Raw genomic sequence first — 22,994 nt, 5'->3', positions numbered from 1 at the left:
TGGGGTTTGTCTTACTTTATTTTGCAACTTGTTTTTCCTTTTCTAATTTAGCCAATCTAATTTCCTATTTGCATGTTTTATTACATTCCTTGTACCTACGGAAGGACTCCTCAGATCCTTCAGACTTAGACAATTTAAATGCACGCTTCTTACTTTGCATTTCTTCCCTTACCTTTTTTTTTAGCTACATTGGTTTCGACTTAATTATTTTACATTTAATTCCCATAGGAATGAACTTATGTGTGTGTTTCCAACAACATTTTAAAGACAGACCACTTTTCTTCCGTATTTTTTCCTTCAAAAACTTTGTCCCAGTCTATGCACTTTATAGACTCCTTTAGCATATTAACATTTTCCTTTCTAAAGTTCAAAGTCCTAGTTGATCCCTTGTACTGTTGCTTCTGGAAACTAATAGAAGTACTCCTATAGACCTCTTCTGACTTGTTAGAAATGTTACTCCTTCCTATACTGGGACCAGTCTGCACTATTCAAAGTCTTGAGTGGTTAATGATATTTGACATCCCATAACAAAACTCTTGAACACTTTTCAATTTGATTCTAACCAAAGACATGTCAAGCAGGAAGCATATTACTGTCTAATGTTTGGAACATTAGTTAAGCACTGGCAAAAACAAGACGCGTGATCTAATATTAAACATGAACTTAGTTGTGAGAAGCTATGTGGCGTTTACATAGGCCTCATTCATGCTGCATTCTTTAAATACTTTGCCAATGCAGTAGACAACTAATGAGATAGTTCCTTTGACTTGTGAAAGTTTTCAGTTGAAAAAGCAGAGGAAACACATTTTTTTTTAAAAAAAAAAGTACACCAAGTTACTGTATATCCCATGTGCAATACAACACAGATTTCAGAAGACACCAGGGTAAACTTATCAAGCTGCGAGTTTGAAAAAGTGGAGATGTTGCCTATGATAAATTTATCAATGCAAAATAAATAGTACAAACATGCCCATAAGTTGTAGTGAATGTGTGTAGAAAGATAAATCTCCAGTAAGTGTAAATAAAAAGGTTAACACCTTAGGGCTTAAATCAACTTGAATCAATTTGTTGCATTGTACTAACAATTTTAACAATACAATGCATTAAAAAAAAAAAGTATGCAAATGGAAGCCATGTTCTCCTATAACATACTCTCTCACTTGCAGTGTTACTTACTTTTGTGAGCAATGTGGTTTCTGGGTGTGTTGCTTGCTCCATACAGTACAAATTGTTTAACAAAAGCTAAAATACATTGCAGTCAATTGAGTAGCCCTCCAATACATGGAAAACACCAGTGGGTAGCACCTTAGTGGGTGGTATCCACCAAAAATATACAGAGCCAGTAAACCAAAGTACAAAATGTGTTAACACATAATTCTGGCTTTGCAATGTGTAGCACAATTCACACACAAACATGCTCCCCCCCCCCCCCCCCAAAATAACCCCAGCTAAACTAGCTAACTGGGAGAGAAACTATACAAATACTAAATCCCTTCCCCCTAGAATAATAAACTTGTGCGTGTTTTGTTTGAAATTTCTGCCATAAAGTGACAATTATGAAAGAGCAGTATGTCATAGCAGCCAGGTCGCGTGTCACCTGACTAAAGGAATGAGAAATATTAGTATAAAGAAACACATGACATATGACACAAGCAATTGTTTTGGTTGTGCCACTCTTCTCTTGACATTCCTGAAATATTCCTGTAATATGCTATAATACTACACTTAGAACACATGGAATGTGACCTGATGTTGTTAGGCTGAACTTGACAAGTTTCAAATTTTGTAATAGCGTCAATTCACACTCTTAACATGGGTGCATTTAAAAAAAAATGTATTGGCGAACGGAAATAATTTTTTTCACCCCCACGATCAGTTATTCATTTCAGAGAGAAAGAAAATACTGAATGGAACCTGCACTTTAAATTGGTACATGATATAATTTTTTACACTGTTATATGTGTTCAAATAAGGGACTGCAAAGTAGCTTAGTCAGAGGACAGGAGATTAAAGTGCCCTGCTTTTAGGAAATCATTAAAGAGATATAGGATAAGAAGCTCAAACAGCAAAGGATAACATGCAAATCATGCATTGATAGCCATTTATCATGTGTGAATTCTCCATACTGTACATAATCTCTCAAGAGACTGCTGGTCATTTAACACCTTCACTCACACAAGTCAGTACATTTACATTAGAGGTGGGTGATCCTTGGTCTGAACAGAAACTTAAATCTGCTCAATCTGCTGGACACTTGTCATATGCAGCCTCCAGCTTATAAACCTTGGGCAACAGATCAAATTATACAGCACTCAAAGTGATCACTATGGGAATTCCACTTTATTATATTTACCCATGGGTAGGGAAGTCCATGGAGATTCAAACAAGATCTGTCTCAAATGTCCCGTGCGCATCGTCACTGATATATCCAGTGCATGCTGAATCTCACAGTGGCTGATATGTCAGCTGATGTCAGATACAGTTTACACTGGCAATAGGAAAGACTCCAAAGTCTCCCTTGGTTAAATAATAAAATATTTAAAAACTATCAAAAAATAAACTAAAAACACTGTAGTTTCTAGGCCCTACATTTCCATCCCACCTTACATAAAAACAATTAGTATTCCTTTACTGTGAAAAAGAGACCATTCATTTTTGGGATAACTTTGTGGGAGTTTCTTTAATTGGATTAAAGTAGCTATGGGAAGATTTGTGGAAAATAATTTCTTGCAATATTTAGCCATTTTCACTATGCTACCAAAGAAAGTGCAACGTAAAATTTAGTAAGATACAAAAAGAAAATTCATTTCAGTTAAACACAGGGGGGAAAAACCCGAATGTAATCTGGTCGCAAATATATGGGGGAGGGGGGGGGGGGGGCGGGAGAAACCTAGCCATGAATGGGTTTACGAGGAAAATACAATTTCTCAGACTCTGACCTTGTACTGCCTCAGTATAGTTACATGCATTTGACAAAAGCTCTTAAAAGTCTTGCTTGGGTTTCATCAATGCATCTTTTGCCACGCTGCATGGAGTGCAATATTACAAAGATTGCCATATTTCCCCATGTATAAGGCGCTCCCATGTATAAGACGCATCTTAATTTTGGCCCCGAATTTTGAAAACAAAAAATATTACAGTAGCTGTCAAAAAAGGCAGGGAGAGTGTAAAGACCGGCTGCTCTGATTGTGATCAGAGCAGCCGGGCAGCACACTCTCCCTGCAATCGCCCTTCCCCCCCACTGCCACTGTACCTCTGTTCCCTCCTCCTGTATCCCCGCTGCCACTGTACCTCTGTCCCCCACCTCCTGGATCCCCCCACTGCCACTGTAATGCTGCCCACTCCCCCTCGATCCCCCCCGCTGCCACTGTAACGCTGCCCCCCCCCCCCCCCGGCATCCCCGCTACCCCTGTATAAGACGCACCCAGGTTTTAGACCCAAAATTTTGGGGGAAAACGTGCGTCTTATACATGGGGAAATATGGTATATATGTTATTGTATAAAATGTCAAGGAAATAAAAAAATAAAAATAAAAATATGTAGATTTAAAAAAAAAAAAAAAAAAGGGAAATAAGTTTCATACAAATATTTTGTGTGCATAAAGGCTAGTGCACATATCCACTAGGGGAAAAAGAAAAGACTGCAATATTTTCTGAGCACAAACACTTTCCAAAAACAAGAGAAAACCTTTCCCCAACCACTTCAATGTGTTCATATGAAGTGATTTGAGCACTATAAGCACAAGTGGGTATTTGTATGTTTTTTTTACAGGTGGAAAAGCTCCTCTATGACAACATCATAACTCAACCATTGCACATCAACACATCAAAATTGATAAAAGTAAATAAAATTGATATTCTTCACACACTGACTACAGGCATTTGCAAACTTGAGCAGGTTAAGTCTACAACCTGTGCACACCAGTGTTACAGAATTCATCGAACACATATAGATGTAACGGAGGAGTGCTGGAAGCTTACGTAAATCATTGGTCTCCACAGAGAAATGTCACTGCACACACCACCTACATTGGGGGTCATAGCCAATTGTGTTTTTGGTTTTAAAGCATTCATCTGCATGTAGCTAGGCAACATGGTGCCTTGGGTATTAGCACTTCTGCCTCAGCACTGGGGTCATGAGTTTGATTCCCGACCATGGCCTTATTTATCTGTGTGGGGTTTAAATGTCCCCCTGTGTTCTCCGGTTAGGTTAATTAGCTGCTGACAAAATTAACACTAGAGTACCGTAAATATGTGTATTAGGCAATTTATACTGTAAGCCCCAATGAAACAGGGGCTCACGTGAATGACAAATATTCAATGTACTGCGCTGCGGAATTGGTGGAGGTATGTAAATAAAAGGTGATGAAATTGTGATATAGCAAATATATTACCAGGTATGACACTAGTAAATATCGTTTTGCTTTCTTTTGAGTTGTGGTAACGTATTTCCTATTTTTTTTTCCATTTACTGCATGTAAATCCATCAGGAAGCATAAGCGAGCTCTAATACACTAGTAAAAGCTAGTGGGTATGAGGCCTAAGCATGGTGGACAGACAACAGAGCAGCAGCGTAAGAAAGTTATTCTTTACCCCATACCCTTTGGTTATTCGATTTTCCTTTTTAAAGAGCTACGATGAAAGTCTAGGGTGCACACTGAACACTGCAATTAACTTCACCAAAAACTAAAATATTTCAGTTTAGCAGTCATCAATTCAACCTTCTTAATCATGGCTGACAGTCCACATTCTAGAAGCAAGCTCAAGAGGTTATTATTTTTAGACCTTGGCACCAACAACTGCAATTGCCATTACATTATATTGTTTCTAGTTTATTCAGGGCTGCAAGCAATGCAGATATAAACAAAAATGTAACCATTTCCTGCCCAATTAAACAATTGGAAACAATCACATTTTAGACACTGGAGTATTAGCCCTGGAAATTGGTTTATCTGCTCTATAAAAAGAACATTAAATTTATATTTTGAACAAACATTTGCCAAGTGCAATAGATTGCAGTTTGATTACATTTTATAAGTTTTCTTTAAATGCAGGTTAATGACACCATGATGTACAGCTTGAAATATGTATCCACAAGCCTCAACACATGAAAAATACTTCCATACTCATATCAGTAGCAGTAAGAGACTTCTAAGAGTTTGTGAAAGGGAAATAATGAAAGAACCATTCCAATAATGAAGGAAACAGAAAAAAAAAAAAAAAATCCCATCATGCCTGGCAATAAAAACTGCTGTAGAATTTGGTTGCAGTGTGAAAATGCAAGTCGTTATGGTAAGAGGCATTATTTTGCCCATGTGAAGCCAGTTGCTCACAGAATAACGTAGGAGTTGTTGCTCCCTCTGCCAAGAAAGGACGTATCACTTGGGCCATATATACAAACACACTTATATATAACAAATAAATACACATATATACACACACACATATATATTTATATATATTTAACGGTCAAATGTACAAATATGTATTGTAGTACGAGCAAATATTTAAAATACTTAAAAGACATTTGTACTGTCCAAACTACTTTCACTTATTGTTTGGAAAACGTGACTGATCTAGTACTTAAAGTAGACCTCATAAGATCAAAAGAGACAGTGAGATAATTTCAGATAACGAAATATAAACCAAAAATCGATACATTGTGTAGCCAGGGCAATTTCAGTTTTGATTTTGACTTCAGAAAAGTCTAGAACAATGTCCTCGCTAAAGCTAGATACACACTACAGAAAGTTTCTCCTGATGAGATATATTTAATGATTTTGCCAACAAATGAAAGTCCCGATCAGCATGCCGATTCATGCATACACCATTGCATGATTTTACAAACTTTACCTTCAGATCTGTGCTCTTCAACTGTCAACCATCTGCTGAAAAGATTGTAAATCTGTAAACTCTATGTAGATCTGTGTACACTGCTGGTCACGAGTGCTTGCACACTACAGAATTTGCCCAACATGGTTCCATAAAGATTTTTAGTCTGGCCATAAAAATCAAATGTAACTATACAATGTGCTTTGAAATAATAAAACACGATTGTGGGAACGTACACACTAATGCTATAATGGACCCAAGAGCCATATATTGTGATTGGCATGATCATCGGGTGAAAAAGAAAAACCTGTAGATATAACTCTGCTCTATATTTAGAAAAACATTCATCCAGCTATGGCCAACTGTATACTGGCCAATACTATATATGTCCATGTACATTGTTTATGTTCATACTACAAATTTAGATTCATCACCTATAGATTTCACTTGGAGCCCAGCAACATAATGTATTAATGCTCAACAAAGGTTTATCTGGTATTTTCATTAAAAGTGATCTTGCATGTGTTTGCCACTTCAAAAGTGTTAGAGTTGTACATAATTCCTGCTTAAACCCAAACCCCATTTCAAATATGCAAATTGCATTGAATGAACATCTTGGCATTTAACTTTTGGAGAACTTTTGTTTTAGCCACATAAACACCCTGCCAGAAAGTCACAACTACTACTAACACATGAGGAGGAAAACATCAAATTGCTTATTGCTTTGCATAAAATGTTGAGCAACCCATATAAACATAGATACTTCTACATTGAATTATCTAGATTTGCATAGCTTACTTCTCTAATGTTGCTAAAGAATGTGCTATGTTAGCAAACAGCCCCGTACAAAGTTTGTTTGATGTACACTTGGAAGGTCATATCAATTCCAAACATGTTGAAATAAAGGCAGTCAAAGAAAAAAATAAAAAATAAACGAAAGGAATTTAGGTGTGAGACTGTAGAAGAGGACTAACATTTATACAGAAAGAAGCGACAACCAATGTTCCTTTCTATCTATTAAGAGCGTTCTTTCGGGGGTGCTCCCACACATCATACCATTCATTTATTTATCTCAGACATGAGATTCTGAAGTCCAAAAGTGGTAACTAATGACTTTGGGACTATCAAATATCAATACTTCAGTGGAAAAGCTATATTGATAAAAAATTTGTGGGGGGGGGGGGGGGGGTCAGGCTAAACGTGGCACTGCGCCACTGCCAGCTCAGTGCATCAGGTCCCCCCTTTGTGAAGCTTGGATTTCCATAAGGGGCCTTTTAGAGAAGAGGAAAGGGGTACCAGGGAGGAACATCCACAGATACTGGGCACCAGAACTCATTTTTCAAAGGGACATTTCCAAAAACTGGGGAAACCAAAGCATTTGAATTGCTGCCATCAAGGTAGTGTGTTGGGAAAACCTTAAAGAAACACAAAAAAAAAACACAACCCTGTGTCTAAAATGTAGTTTTAGGTGAAATTTATCATATACAGATAAATACAGAGCTAGGCTCCGAAAGGGACAGTCCCCGGGTGCCTCCAGTGGTCCAGGACTGCTCTGTCGGGTTGGTCTGTTTCAGACAGCCAGTGAGGTTGTAGCAATAGTAGTCAAGAACAGAGCTGAACCATTTGAAGAATTGTTGACCTACCAGATATAGGTAAAACAGATTTTTGCAGATTGGTGTAGTTAATCTTTAAAAGAGGTAATCCTGGGAAAGTTGTATAATACAGTATTGTATTAAGAATGCGTTTATTGCTACCCTGGTAAATACATTCCTCATAACTTCAAGGTGAATGTTACAAAACAATGCAAGAATTTTTTTTTATAAAAGTCCCCAACATTTACATAGGTTTGTGAATGGTAATTTGTCTGCTCGCATAAATTACAAGGTTTAACCTCACTACTCCCATCAACTTTGAAAAAAATGAATGAACACTAACCTGCAGTTCACCCACAATGAACTAGTTAAGGCTGCCAAAATAATCTGCATGCACAAACTTGTGACAGCATTTACACCCTAGTATGAGCAATCTTCCTCATCACAAACAACCCTTCAGCTGATGCACCACAAAAGGTGGACCACTCCTCCTGAGTCACAGTTTATACAGGAAAACCCATTTTGAGGAGGTCAAAGTAGGATTAAAAAATAAGGGGGGAAAAAAAAAAGGATGGATGGGAGAAGGGTTAATTAAAATACAATCCATGAAATATGTGCAACCATTAGAGATGATTTCAATGGATTAGATTGGAAAATTACTGTGTAAAAAAACAAAAAACAAAACTTATGTTTTGATAATCTCCTGTATTCTTTAAGCAAACCATAAACACTGATATTGGGCAATCAATTTCAGCCTCTTAAAGTAGAGGAGATAAAATTTCCAGCGATGATAAAGTCCGGACATCACAGCGATGGCTGCGCACATTGCCGGCAAATAAAGTATGAATCTACAATGGGAGTGGCAAGGAAATATGAGTAGGTTCCAGCCATGACATTGGCACGAGGTGGGAAGCTCTGTAGACACTTCGCACCAAACTGAATCTCCCTTTTTGTGTGGTCACCCTCCAACAGTTTCAACAGGCCCCAGTAAATCTGGTCAAGGTCACGTCTAATTTGGTCACCTGTGTTTGTGTCCATATTGGATAGTGACCCTCCACATATATGCTCAGCACTACATATTTCTGTGAATTTTATTAGCAGCTTATTTAAACAAGCCAATTCTCGGCCAACTAAACTTTTAGACTTTACTGTTTTAAAGCTATAGTTTTGAGGAATAATGCAGTACAGTGTGCATATGTGAAACAAAGCACTTCAAATTTTATTGTGCATTCTACTCTATTTTTTATTTTGCTGCACGTATCTCTTCCATCATGTACAGTATCTTAATAGTGTATGTATTGTTAATGCTGTGGCACAAACATTTTTGATACATAGACCGATTACCTTTAGTGCATCATTACATTTCATTCTTCTTACGTTTTAATTGCACAAGACAGCTGGATCTTTTTAACTAGTATACGATGCATTAAGAAAGCAGTTCAGGTTGGTGAAATGTAATTAGTTTTGTGGAGAGAAAAATGGATTAAGAAAATAGAAGACCATTGGCACCAATGAGCAGAATCATTGTGCAAAACGGATTATCTGCATAAGCAACTCCATTATAAACAATTTGCTTAACTGCCACCCAATGCTAGGTTTAGTATGTATAGGCTGTTTAAAGGGATAATATTTTTTCCTGGATAAAGCGGCCAAGCCAGTTTTTCAAAAAGGATGCATTCTTATTGTTTTCCTGTTTTCAGAAATGTCAGCCTCTGGGAACTAAAGAAAATATGAAAGATAAAGGATGGAAAAAATTGCATACACAAAGGAAGGCCTATCAAATACTGGGTATGGGTTTACATTGAAATATTGTATTACTCCCATATTGCTTTTTCTGGTGAGCAACATTCAATGCAGCCCTGTCCTTTTATTTCCTGTACAAAACATATGCTGTAATAATATCCAATTAGCACATCCAGGCTATACTGAAATCCAATTATGGAGTCCAGATACAAGGATCCATAGCAATGTCTCAAATAAAATCGCTAAGAGACAGTTTCATCAAGTAAGTTTCCATATAGGTATGAGGTATATAGAACATTCACTGCTAGTTATTCCCAGGGTACGGAAAGGAGTGGAGCCTCTGAAGTCCTCTAAGTATTATGGCAGGGCAGAGCATGGGATGAATGTTCGATGTTAGGGTTTCCTAGGAGTCCGGACGTGGTATGACCCTTCAGACCTGTCAGGCTGCGGTTACTGCAGATGACATCACGGTCGGGTATTATTTTTTATTTTTTTTTACCAGTAATACGGTAAAAATTAATGCTCATGTTTGCTCACACCTCTAGGGGGTATGAGCAAAGATGAGTGCGATTTCTTCCTCAAACAAATAAATAAAAATAATTTTATTTTATAAACAGACATTCCAGAGACACCTCGTGCAGATTTTTGTCATTTAAATCTGCCCCTATATATGTTTGAAACTATAGGTGACCGGCACACAATACAAAAAAATTCATTAGAACACAATGACAATGATCACCTTGTGCACGACAGGATTCTTTGTCATAGGAGATGATCAGTGAAGGTGAGGTATACAAAACTACACTACACAAGTGAGTGTGAGATCTATTATCCAGCATATTTGCTTCGAAAAGGGTTCCCTCCCATCATAATTTGGAGCTTCATTGCTAAAAATATGCCAACATACTCCTCTCTGCATTAAATTGTTGAATGAAGCTCCACACAGCAATGGAGGAAGAAACTCTAGGGATAGAATGAATATATACATACATACATACATACATATATATATACACACACATATTGAAAAACAGAATAATTAATACCATTTCATTAGCAAATAAGGCATCATTAACATTTATTTATATAGAGCCAGCACAATACTAACAAATCATCTGAATTAAACATTTCAATATTTTCTACATTCAGATGTAAATATGAAAATCAGAAACCTTAAGCATTTTGAAAGTATTGATACTCCAGGTATAGCAGCCCATTTTCATGCTTGGCAGCACAGAGTCAGCAGGGAACCAACGACATGTACTGGGCATAAAGTACCACATGTAAACTATTAGGATATTATAGGTCATCAAGGAGTCCTGTGATCACAAAACTGCATTCCAAGTGTTTTATTTTTGAGGCCACAAGACTACAGGTGGCTTCTAATATCCTGATATTTTACAGTAAAGGGTACATTTTTTTTTTTATAACACCCATACCTCATAAACATATGAATAGCATTTTTAGATACATAAATACAGGCACATAGACAAGCATATAGACATTAATTGAAGATGATCCTCCTACACATTCCATATTGTAGATCCCCTCCTGCTCAGGTGATTATAAACCACTGGTATCTGCCTATAACAGATTTGTGAAGACTATCATATCATGGTGAGAAATGGAGAGGAGGACTGTTTTTATTATATAGTGCATTGTGCACTATGCATTTAGCACACCCAGCCCTAGTCATCCATTGTGTAAGCATAGTTTTAGGAAGGAAATGACTGTCTTTGTACGAATACAACCTTAAAATAACTTTAAGCACATTTTTAACAAACATTATTTGAAAATACAATGCCCTACCTGAAGTGGATTATTTCTTCTAAATGTATTGCCTATATCAGGGGTTCTTAACAATAGGTTGGATCACTATATTTTTGTTGGGGCCACTTTTGGAGAAAAAAAAACCCCCCAAACTCTCATACAGAAAAGACGAAGCCCTGAGCATTTTAGAGAACACAACAAATATATGTATAGCTATTAAGAGGTATGACAACTATATGCCTGAATTTGATGAGCCAACCAACCAGATGACTTCTGGCATAAGAGTTCAATTCCCAACCATGGCCTTATCTGTGTGGAGTTTGTATGTTCTCCCTGTGTTTGCGTGGGTTTCCTCCGGGTGCTCCGGTTTCCTCCCACACTCCAAAAACATACTGGTAGGTTAATTGGCTGCCATCAAAATTGACCCTAGTCTCTCTCTCCCTCTCTGTGTGTATGTTAGGGAATTTAGACTGTAAGCTCCAATGGGGCAGGGACTGATGTGAATGAGTTCTCTGTACAGCGCTGCGGAATCTGTTGCGCTATATAAATAAATGGTGATGATGATGATAAACGTGGCCCTTGAGTGCTGGGGAAAAAAACCCCAAAAAAACCTGTGTGAGATATTCAAATTAGCACAATGTGTCTCCGAAATGTCCACGGAGACACAACGCACCACTGGTCTGGCTGGATTCTCCGCTCATATTTCCTTGCACTTCAATGGTTGCCTACCGCAATGGCCGGCAATGTGTGCAGCCAAATATCGTGGGTAATTTAATTTTCCCCTTTGAGCAGCAATAGAAATAAAAATCTATTTGTGCTGCAATTTTAAAACCATGGTGACACTGGTTATATGACAGGGAATGGAATTGGGATATTGCCTAATTTGGGGTGCACAATTTCCCTGGTAATGACGGGAAGCCAAGTGGTATGGTTTACAAGTGCATTGAAAAAAATTTACGTCAAGTAAGGGAGTTTTATTGGTAGAATAAAATGTCCATAAATTGTGGATCTGCGAGTTTGCAGATGCACAATTGCAGTATTTCTTCCTCAACCACAATAGCTTATTATTTTTAAGTGTGTTAATATTTAGCATTTTGTTTTTCTGCAACATTGGATAGAAGACAGTATAAGACCTATATTTAAAAGCATAGAACACATTTTGCATGACAGAAGTAAAGAGCAAATTTAAACAGCATAGCCTCCATATGAATATTTCTGATTTTTTTTCCCTGGTATTTTTGTTTTATTTAAACAAAGTAAACTAAAGCTGAATACAGACAAAGATTTTGAAGTTCTTGATGTTCTGGACAGCAACACAAAATGTATTCTGTTAAATTCATGTTTAACTATATCAATACACCCTTGGTGGGTGGGTGTGTATATTACTTATTGTCTTTATTCTACTCTTAATAACTTCTGTATGTCTTTCCACACAATGTGTTTATTTTAACATTTAACATTTTTTATCTATATATCTATCTATCTATCTATATGGAGTATAGGTACAACAAAGGAATTTTCATATGATGCAAATATTTATTGAAGGGTCAACATTTTGGTCCGCAAATAAGGATATTTTCATGTTGATCTACATTGTATAGTGTGCATTTATTCCTCCACCAGAAATTTGACTCTAGGCACCAAATGATGTTCTTGCCAAATGCCCAACATGTACATAACTATATGTGTATATTTGTGTACAGCATGCTGTAAATAAGCTTGAAAAGGATCTTGATCCGAGGCCATAAATGCTGACCCTACAATAAATATTTGGATCATGAAAACTCGTGTTCAGCCAATGTTTCATGTTTTATATCTCCTTCCCAGGCAACAGATGACAGGTGCAACATTACAAACCTAAAATGCAAGTGCTTAATGCAACACCAGTCAGAGTCAGATCATCCATTAGAGAGCCTAGGCTCCAATCTAAAGCCCAATAAGTACTGAGGTGACCGGATTTCTACAATCCATTTGTGTGTTTTTGTTTTTTTTGTTACAAATGGAGAGGTTGCTAGGGCCCTGAACCAATATATTGCCTAGGGGACCCATGGGGCCTGAATCAGGAACTGCTCTCAGTCTGTAATTAAAGAGACACATAGCACCTAGGATTCCATGCCATCAAACGAATGGTGAAAGAAACAAGGTAGTCTAGGAGGTGGTTTTCCCATACCAATTAAGAAAAGTACATTTTTGCCTAAGGTAAACGATGCAATAAAAAGACTCATCATGAGTGAACAGGATATACAAGTTCGATATTCAGTAGTTAAACATGTATAAAAACATAACAAAACACTTTTGCTAGTTTATTGCTACAAAAGACAAGAACCCTCGCACCTTCAGTGTATTCAGCAAACAATCCTCAACCACTTATTGCACAATACAATTATAATTGGAGCAGTTAAGAACAAAGTACTAAATACAAGTATCATTGATCATCTATCTTGCATTATATATTCAAATGTTATGCCATTTACGAGAGTCTGCCAAAGCTGCGTCAGTCTTAGATGACTATAAGGGTGTAACATCTTTAGTCCCTTAATTATGTGTTTAAATTACATTTAATTACAGTCTTATCAGTTGGTCTATCTGCATCCGGTCCACCACATTCTGAACTTTTATATAATTGTAATACTCAGATGTCATCACAATTACTGGTTTGGCTTTTAAATTCTGTTTCCACACATGCAGATGTCAGTTATTTTGTACTTTTTAGCCAAAAATGCAAAGAATGTAGAAAGACAAATTATTGTTGTGAACTGCAGTGTCAACATCCAAATTAATTTAATTGGCACACTAAAATTATACATAACATCCAGTTAGCAGATGACACCATTTGGTGCACACATTAACCAAGCTGGAAAGATAGAAAATAACCACTGCCGAATCTGGCCTTCACAAATGTCCAACAGGGCCATAGATCCTGTTATTGCTAAATCACATGGTATTCATGAAGGCTTAGACAAATCCCAAGATCCAGGTAGCCAACGTTGTTTCTTTGTTTTGTTATTATGCTGGTTTAGTGACTAACTTTTGCTCCTTAAAAAAACCCTAATGATAAATACTTTGTCCACCACTAAATCATTTTGACAGCTCCAATTTTTAAGTTTGGGTCACAAAGAGTTTGGCAACCAAAGACCAATTCAAATTTTGTCTGCCCTAGCTAAAGTCCAAGAAAGCATTGTCCGAAATCATGTGACTAAGTATGTTTCTCTGGGTCAACATGGCTCCTGAAAAGGATAAACTGTAGATTGATTATAATTTGATCACTGTGACAATTACATTTTTACGGTATCATTAGAGCCAATTTTAAATTAAGAAACTCTGTTCATGTGGGTTTCATCAAGAATTTACTGTAGAATACCTTTGTGATTTGTTTTGGTGACAAACTTTACCTCTACTATATTTATATTGTACATATATGGGTGTTTGCATTGTATGCATTTTGCATTGAAAACACGTAATTTTATGTTGGTCATACCTGTAAAAAAAAAAAAAAAGTTCCCCGTCTGTTAACTGACTAAACAAACAGTAGCCAAAATAACTGCATAAATCTGTCCTTGGCTATCAACTACACACAGTCCCATAAACAAATACATGGCCACCCATCAACATTTTTTTAGTTCTTAATGTCACTGTCTTTGTATGCAGACTCCCCCTTTGCTCTAATTTATTCTACTTGGTTGCTTGCTTGCTTAACTTGGCATAATGGTAAATTTTTCTTTAACATATTGGTACACTTTGTACTTTATAACATTCAGGGGCATATTCAATTAGCTTTTGGATTCGCGGTAACGCGCCGGAACAGCCGAAACGTAATACACGGTACCGCAATAATGTGGATTTTCGTTCGCAGCACATAGGGTTGCGAACGAAAATCCGCGCTAATGCGGTACCGTAATACCCGCAAGAACGCGCACTTTTCGCGGCAACGCGCGTTACCGCGAATCCAAAAGCTAATTGAATATGCCCCCCAGTATTATTTCAGATGTAGAATGTCAAAAAAGCATTTGTGCTTCCATAAAAATGAATAATTTGTAGCAAGTTCCAAACAGTTGCAACAAAGTACTCCATGCTGCATTGGACTTGCAAACATTAGGGACCAATTCAATTCGGCCACGTTAATCTACGATTAATGCGGCGTTTGTATTATTACCTTTAATATGGTAATTTTAACCTGAAATTTTACTTGTGGCCCCAAGAGGTGCGAGCAAAAATCAGCGTTAAAATTACCATACTAAATGGTAATATTGTGCACTTTTACTGTACTAATACAGGATGCGTTATTCCTAGAATAAGGCGGCCGAATTGAATTGGCCATTTAAAGACAAAAAGCATGCTTTGAAAACCAATGTTCAAATGACTTTGCCAAGATTATTTTGGTATTGCTGGCTGAGGCCTCCCTGGATTGAAGCTATAATATGAAACTGCTACTAACAGCTTTCAGCATAACAACTATAATATTTGTCCTTTATAACAATTATTTGTACTATCTAAAGCAGCCCCAAAATGATGCATGGCTCATGCAAAGGTAAATATAAATATGGGAGTGGGTCCATAATTGTTCCACCTTTTCCCAACAAAGAAAAACAGGAGGATAAGATTAAGAGACTTTTAAACCTATGAATGTCACCAGCTGGTAGTGTTATCCAAGTTCTCTCTTCTTCAAAATCCTTTTATAGCCTCCTTTACAATTCAGGTGTATACTCTGAAGACATCATCTACGACTGTTGACAATATTCCAAGGTCTGCAAAGTTTTATTGCTAAATTCCTACAAAAACATTTTTTTTTCCCCAACGAGAAGGGACAAAAAAGAAAAAAAAAGAAAAAAAAAAAAAGAAAAGAATTTTGAATGAAAATCAGCTATTCATAAAAAATGTGTTTAATGAAAGTCACAGCAGAATAACATTTTTGCATACTGTTAGCATGATACTCTTAACGTGGGGTAAATAAACAGCAAGTAAAGCCACTCTTTAACAAATCTATATCTGAGCTAAACAATACAAAGTATATGCTTAACCGTAACTGAATATGTATACCATGCTCTCTCACACTTCTGCAGCAGGTTCCAGATATTAGGGAGGTGCATCTCCAAATACCAAGCAGTGTGTGACTTACAGCTAGGCAGATATGCACAGTTTGGATTGGAGGATTTAAACACAGGAGAGGACCAATGATGTCAACTCAAAAACGGCTTTTTGACGTGTCATTGAAACAGTGTACCAAGGATATGGAAGAAACTTCAGCTGTCTGTAAGAGTGTGGAGGAAATTTCTACTATTTAACTGAACTGCGGTTGAATGTCACATTACAACTGAACAATGTATTTTACTTTTATTTATATCTGAAAATGTTAAGTTTGGCTTTAGTGGTTTTTTAAACTATGATCAACTGTGTTGAGCAGGTTTACAGTTGGTTATGTGATCTGCCTGCCAGAGTGTCCTGCATAGCAACCTGACAAATTTCACAGGGAGAACAAAGCATCTTCCATAAGGACTGTCCCAGAATCCTGTTTAAGGTAGCTGCACAGTAGCAGTCTGAAGCCACCATAAATGAAATGCCAGAACTTTTCCAAGTCATTACTGGCTATAGTCATTCCGCCACAATGCTCGTCTTTCCTATAAATATAGCGTTTATTTACGTGGGTGTATTGTATACAGTAAAGATCATAAAGATACGCAATCTCACTAGGAAAAAAAAAAGAAAAGGTTAACAAAGTGGCTTGTGACTAAATTATGGGAGGGGGACAAAAAAAACCTTATTAGAAATGATGCAATTCCCACATTCTGTAGTGCACTGTAGAATGTAGCATGTAGTATATATGAGGCATGAAATTGTGAAGCATTTGAACAAAAAGTCTAATTAAGAAACAAATATGATGCCCAGTACTTTAATATGACACTTATTTTACTTGATTTTTGGGGTGCACTAGCATTCATACAAAAGGTTGTCTTATTTGCAGTGTACCAGGCCTTAAATAAATGTTGTGGTCTAAAGTTATCATGAATAAAATGTAAGACCTTTCAGTCTATTTATTAAGTTTCTATGGTAACCAAATGTACAAGAACATTAAGCCTAGCTATTTTAGCGTTCATACACACGGGTATTAAAATCAAGCACTCAAAGCACTTCAACAAAACCTAATAAGCACACCAACATCAAGGTTGCAAAAAAACCCCCAAAAAAAACAAATCAAATAAGTGAAAGCCTCATACACACAAGTTCCAAGAAGTGTTCACCACACTTTGCTGTGCATCAGTTTCAACATTGCCTGCAGTGTTCATAGGTGGTCGTACAATATAAGGGAATTCAAGTGGAGTGCTCATTACGTGCACAGCACACTACGCTGCATGGAAGCTTGGAGAGAACGCTTCGGTTTAACAGGCATTGAAGTTCAAGACATTTGCACACGTTTGAATAACAATAGCTAGAAATAGTTAGCAATATTTAGGATTTAAACATTTCACAGAATAAAGGAAGGAAAAACATTTATTTCTGCTTTTAAATATTATTTGCATCGGATTTGAGAAAGGGCAAAAACCAGGAACGCACTTCTGCCATCACCCAGATTTAAATGTTCATTCCAGTACCAAATATACAGGCTCTGGTGGTATATATTTTTCCAAATAGCTCAAACATTTATTTATATTAGCTGTAATTTTCCTGCCAGAAAAAAATGAATTAAGCTTTTAGAACACAGCAAATTTCATTCCTTGATGTTGGCTTCATTAACATGTTCCTGCCAGCCGCCTGTACATTAATATGCTGGCAGCAGACAGGCTTCATCCTGAGCCGATGTTTATGGGCCTTGGCTCAATATGTGGTCAGGAACAGTTATCCCTAATATACAGCAATCTAAGTCCATCCATAGCTCACACTACACCTCTAATATAGAGCTATAGTCAGCGTTAAATTCACTAGTTTGGACAATGTTTTAAAGGTCAATTTGAGTCGTGACAGTTTTCCTCCTTCCCTTGCAGTATAGTAAAATGAGGGGGTGGATGCATTGAGCTGTATGTGAGAAGGCTGGACTAACCACCTTTCCGCATGTGCTGTGAACACACTGAGAAAGTAGCTTCCAGCTTCAAGTTAATAGGAGACCCCAGAGATGACGTTGAGAAAGAGGGGCTGATTGTCCAAAAACTTGACTTCTCCTTCAGGTATATTCCGTTTTTGCCATCAACAGAACAATCATCATTTGAAATATTAAACAGGTGGTAATTCGACTTTCTGATGGAATGACAACTGCAGTAGAAGGGCACAAGAACACCCTCCAGGGATCACTTGTTACAGACTACAGAAAACTGCTTGCACATGTGAAACTGACTATACCTTTTTGGTAATGTGGTATAAGTATGCCCAGAGCACAGCATGTTGGTTATTTTTAGGACATACCTGCTCATACTGAATCAAATTAAATAAAACATCTCTCTCTACCGTAGAACGTTACAAGTAGAGGTCACCTTTCAGTTTTGGGGTGGTACCACACGGCAGATTTTAAGCTCTGCGTTTTTTCCCCGCTAGTGAAGCATAGAGCTGGAACACTCTTTATCACCATACTAATAGCTATTAAGTTATGAAGACACTGCATGGAATGTAAAAAAAAAAAATCACTCTTATGTGACATGGAAGTATTACACCTTATCTTTAATTACTAAAATACAAAGCAAAGCAATGCTGTGTGACACCACCCTTAGAGGCTAACTAGTGCCATTATCAATACTAAGGTTGATCCAGTGTAGCTGCAATAGAACATCTTCAGACATAATACAGTACAGAATGGTCCACCAATGTTAGGGGAGCACAGAAATCCGTAATTTGTGTAAATGGTATGTTAACTGCACAGGGTTTGGCAAGTTACAAAAGCCAAGTAGGCAATGAAAAAAAAAAAACTACTGCCAGCAACAAACTTTTGGGAGTCATTTGTTTTTATTCCAAAAGGATGAACATCCTCCCTGGAGCCATAAGAGATGCTAATGAATTATGAATGGTACATTATACACACTAGTGTATATATACACAGTCAGTCAGTCAATAAATACTTGACAGGATATAAATTGGGCAACATGGTGGCTTAGTGGATAGCACTTCTGTCTCACATTGGGGTCATGTTTGATTCCTGGCCATGGGCCTATGTGTGTGGAATTTGTATTTTCACCTCGTGTTTGCGTTTGTTTCCTCCCGGTGCTCCGGTTTCCTCCCACACTCCAAAAACATACTAGTAGGTTAAGTGGCTGCTATTAAAGTGACCTTAGTCTCTCTCGATCTGTGCATGTGTGTATATGTTAGGGAATATATACTATAAGCTCCCTAGGGGCAGGGACTGATTTAACTGAGATCTCTATACAGTGCTGCAGAATTAGTGGTGCTATATAACTAACCGATGATGATATATACATTTGAATAGCCTTCAAAAAGAAGGCTGGTCTGCCCTTGCCTTGCTATTAAAGCTGGAACCAATGAGTCCAGGAAGGTTTCATTTGGCTCCTGGACAGTTGATTATAAACCATAAATAAATGTGCAGCCCAATTCGGAAGATTAAATTCTGCAGTAAAGGTGCTGTGAAATTCTGGTAAAATAATTTTGAAAATGATTAACACAGGCTACACACAGAAATCATACCAGGCAATATGGCCTTTTTCAACCAAAAAGGTCATCAATCCAGTTCAAAATCTGACCAAATGTTTGTTGGGCATGCCAGGAACCAGATTTTATTATTTTTTTTTTAAATATCAATGAGGCAGCTCCTCTTTATTTTTTTTAGGGCTATCTTCCTAGCTTGGGAGTATAATTTATTCATGGCACAATCTGTCAATAACCACAGACATCAAACATGTGCAGTTAGCCACGGTGCTTGCGATCCAACTGTAAATACTCCTTGTTGACAAAAAAAAAAATATGGGCAGTCAACATAAATTAGTTTGGCCAGCCAATTCGGTCATTGATGTAATAACGCTCCATGTGAAGTCCCATCCTACCCATTCAAAATCTGATCTATCAAGATGAAAAACAGGGTGAGCCAGTGACCTCTATTTCGACTACACATGGTAACCAACCAAACTGGAAGTGGAGAAGAGTGAAAAAGCCAAATGCACTCTGCTACACTGTCCTTCTCTCTTCTAAGGTGCAAATAAAGTAACCTGATTGACCAATTAACCTCTACTTGATTACACAGGAAATTTCCAAAAACATAAGCTGGGCTATACATGATTATACAACACCCACACAATATCCCCAAATACACCTAGGTGATTGCAACAAAGCCATTCAGGTCTTCACTTTCATTAAACCTGACTTCCGCCCAATGATATATGAGGAACCCTTTTCTAATATTGTCAAATATCTTGGACATTTAGTATTCTAGCACTTTTGACATTGGACCGACAAACAATGATTTAACTTATACAAGCATGAGCAACACAATTATAAGTGTCTCGATCTGATAGAGGGACATACAAAGAAAAATGATCTATAAAATGACTTAGTGGAGAGCTTGTTTATTATGCAAACCAAGCAATAGCTGCTATGTTTAATGGAAATGCGTTTCATTTATTCCACATAATTCTTGTCAGGCACTGCTGTGTTGTCATCTTCTAGTGAATAACTTATGCTCTCAATCCAGGAAGATAACCCCTTCAAAAATAAAGAGGAGCTTCTTCCCTGAAATGAACCAGCTAGCAATGCATAATGCTGCAAACGTAATTTACAATCCTTGTGTGTGTGAAACATCTGTTAAAATATACAAACCGGGCAGTTTGTCACATGCAAGTAAACACATTGTAGTGCTCCTTTCCTTTGTTCCACTAGTAAGTCTGGCATATAACAGTTTTCTAAGCAATCCATGAGTTAAAAGGGCACACAGGCTGTTACACCCGGCAGCTGTTTTGACCTTTTAGATGTCAATTTGCAAGCCTGGCTGCTAACATAGACTTGTGAAACTTGCTGTGATTACATATCCATAATCAAAGGTACTTCACATGATGCTGCACAAAAAAAAAAAAAAGGAGTTTCTACTATTAATATACTCCCAATGCCTGTTACTCTGTTTCCACATTCAGTTAAATTGTGATTAATAAAGTAGGTAATTAAAATTCACTATCCAACTGTACAAGGTCTTCTAGTATCCAAATGTACTAATATACATATCAATATGAAACTATTCAGATGTATATTGTTGACAATGAGACATAAAAATATGAAGACATTAATAAAGATAAAATATGCATGCATCTGTATAATCATGAGTAGCCAAAAGAACCAAAGCCTATCCACATTTGTGACTATATGCTTCTGAAAATAGAAAGCTCTATATAGACGCATAACAGATGCAGTTTTAACCGCTGTTATGCATGCCATGCCTGAACACATCTCACCTGTAACAGACACATATATACATAGATCATACACAATTTCTCTGCAGCTGTAAATATATACACTACATGACATATACATACAAGTACATAAAAAAGCACTCAACAAACGATCCACACCTACATTTTACATAATATTAAATATATATGCAACTTGATGTACAGAAACCTTCTCAAGGATTTCAGACTTAAAAAAAAAAAAGAAACCTGCACAACCAGAATTCATGAATACTTAACACTATCACACGTGCACACCGTATACAAATTATCAACACCAGCATTTTTTTTGTCAAATTCCAAACCTGTTGTCAACAGATACCCATAGAAAAAAATGCAAGTATTTACAGACAGGGACCACCGATACTATTAATAACTCTGAATTAAAGCATGCACCCCCTTTTAAACTCTCTATTAGCTGGGCATACAGGCAGCACACAAGGCTCATGATCCCTCAAACTGCCACATACAAAATCACCAACCATACACGAATACCACATTATATATATATATATATATATATATATATATATATATATATATATGTGTGTGTGTGTGTGTGTGTGTGTGTGTGTGTGTGTGTACACTATACCCTTAGGACATTTGCTGTAAACCTGCAACCAAATGTTTATTCTATCAAAATGCAGACACACACATACTGAATTATTTTATTGAAATTAAAATGACTTGTCCGGTGTACCACCAGAACACATACAGATACTGGCGGGTGAGATGTACATTAAATCCGCCTTCCCTCCTCCCTCTCTCCAGCAGTGACAGATCCCAGTTGTTATTACCTGCAGCTCGGCCCGCTCCACCTCCCACTGCGCTCTCTCCACCTCAAAGCGGGCCCATTCATGCTGCAAGAAGTGCAGGATCCCCGGGATACTGTACTGGGCCCTGCCGGCGGCCCCGGTGCCTCCTCCAGAAGCTCCAGCCACCGAGGTCGCATCACCAGTTCCGGCCTCAAACACCTTCCCGGCTCCTCCGGCACCACCAGCGGCAGCGGAGAGCAGCGAATTGTTATTGTTGTTGAAAAAGACGCCGGGCCCCGCCTGCTCGTCCATGGCCGCCCTCGCAGCAGGGGCCGCGGTTACGAACGAGCGCCCGCCACCGATCCCCTAGGAGAGAGAGGAGCGGGGTGGGAGGAGGCACAGAGAGAGCGCTCAAACAGGCGGTGACGGTGTGATTCCCGAATTACCGTCTTACGTCACATAGGTTCCCCACACTTCCCCTCTGTTCCACAACCCGGGCTCCGCTGCCGCCCACACTCGAAGGAAGAGAAGCGGCTGTCTGGGCGTGTCTCCTGCCTCTCTGACAGCGGCGTGGTGACGTCACGTACGACCAGAAGCCGTCAGATACGGAACCGCCCTGACTGCCTATCTTCCGGGATGTTTTTTTTTTTTTTTTTAATTATTATTTTCACGTAGCTTTATTGACAATATCTATACTCTACCTCTACAGACTCTTGATATGTAGGAACTTGTGCCATATTGACCCCTGCGTTGGCAGACGTGAACTGCATATACCTACTTGTGCTTAGTGTTACATAATTACTAAAGTTATTTATTTTTTAGCTGCAGTTCCTTTTTGGAGATTTGTTTATTTGGATATCTTTGTCTCTAATATTTCTGTGACTAACCACAACTTCTCTAGTTTTGCGGTTGAATATGATGTGTCGGTATTACAGAAGT

The 22,994-nt window shown here is 37.8% G+C and overlaps 1 protein-coding gene across 3 annotated transcripts in view; it reads right to left on the bottom strand.

Moving 5' to 3' along the window:
- The window catches only part of STRN (striatin), a 71,313-nt gene extending 48,683 nt beyond the window's left edge, over positions 1–22,630 (bottom strand). For 2 of the 3 annotated variants that reach the window (XM_075203607.1, XM_075203610.1), the window contains exon 1: positions 22,098–22,630. In XM_075203607.1, coding sequence (XP_075059708.1) covers positions 22,098–22,367 — 270 coding nt within the window. In that variant the 5' untranslated portion in view covers positions 22,368–22,630. The remainder of the gene's footprint in view (positions 1–22,097) is intronic. The other variant, XM_075203608.1, reaches the window with a different exon arrangement.
- Between the last annotated feature and the right edge of the window lie 364 nt (positions 22,631–22,994).

This window comes from Mixophyes fleayi, chromosome 3 (assembly GCF_038048845.1).
Source record: "Mixophyes fleayi isolate aMixFle1 chromosome 3, aMixFle1.hap1, whole genome shotgun sequence".
Lineage (NCBI taxonomy): Eukaryota > Metazoa > Chordata > Amphibia > Anura > Limnodynastidae > Mixophyes > Mixophyes fleayi.
The sequence above is the reverse complement of the archived record's forward strand: the minus strand, read 5'-3'. Positions and strand labels throughout refer to the sequence as shown.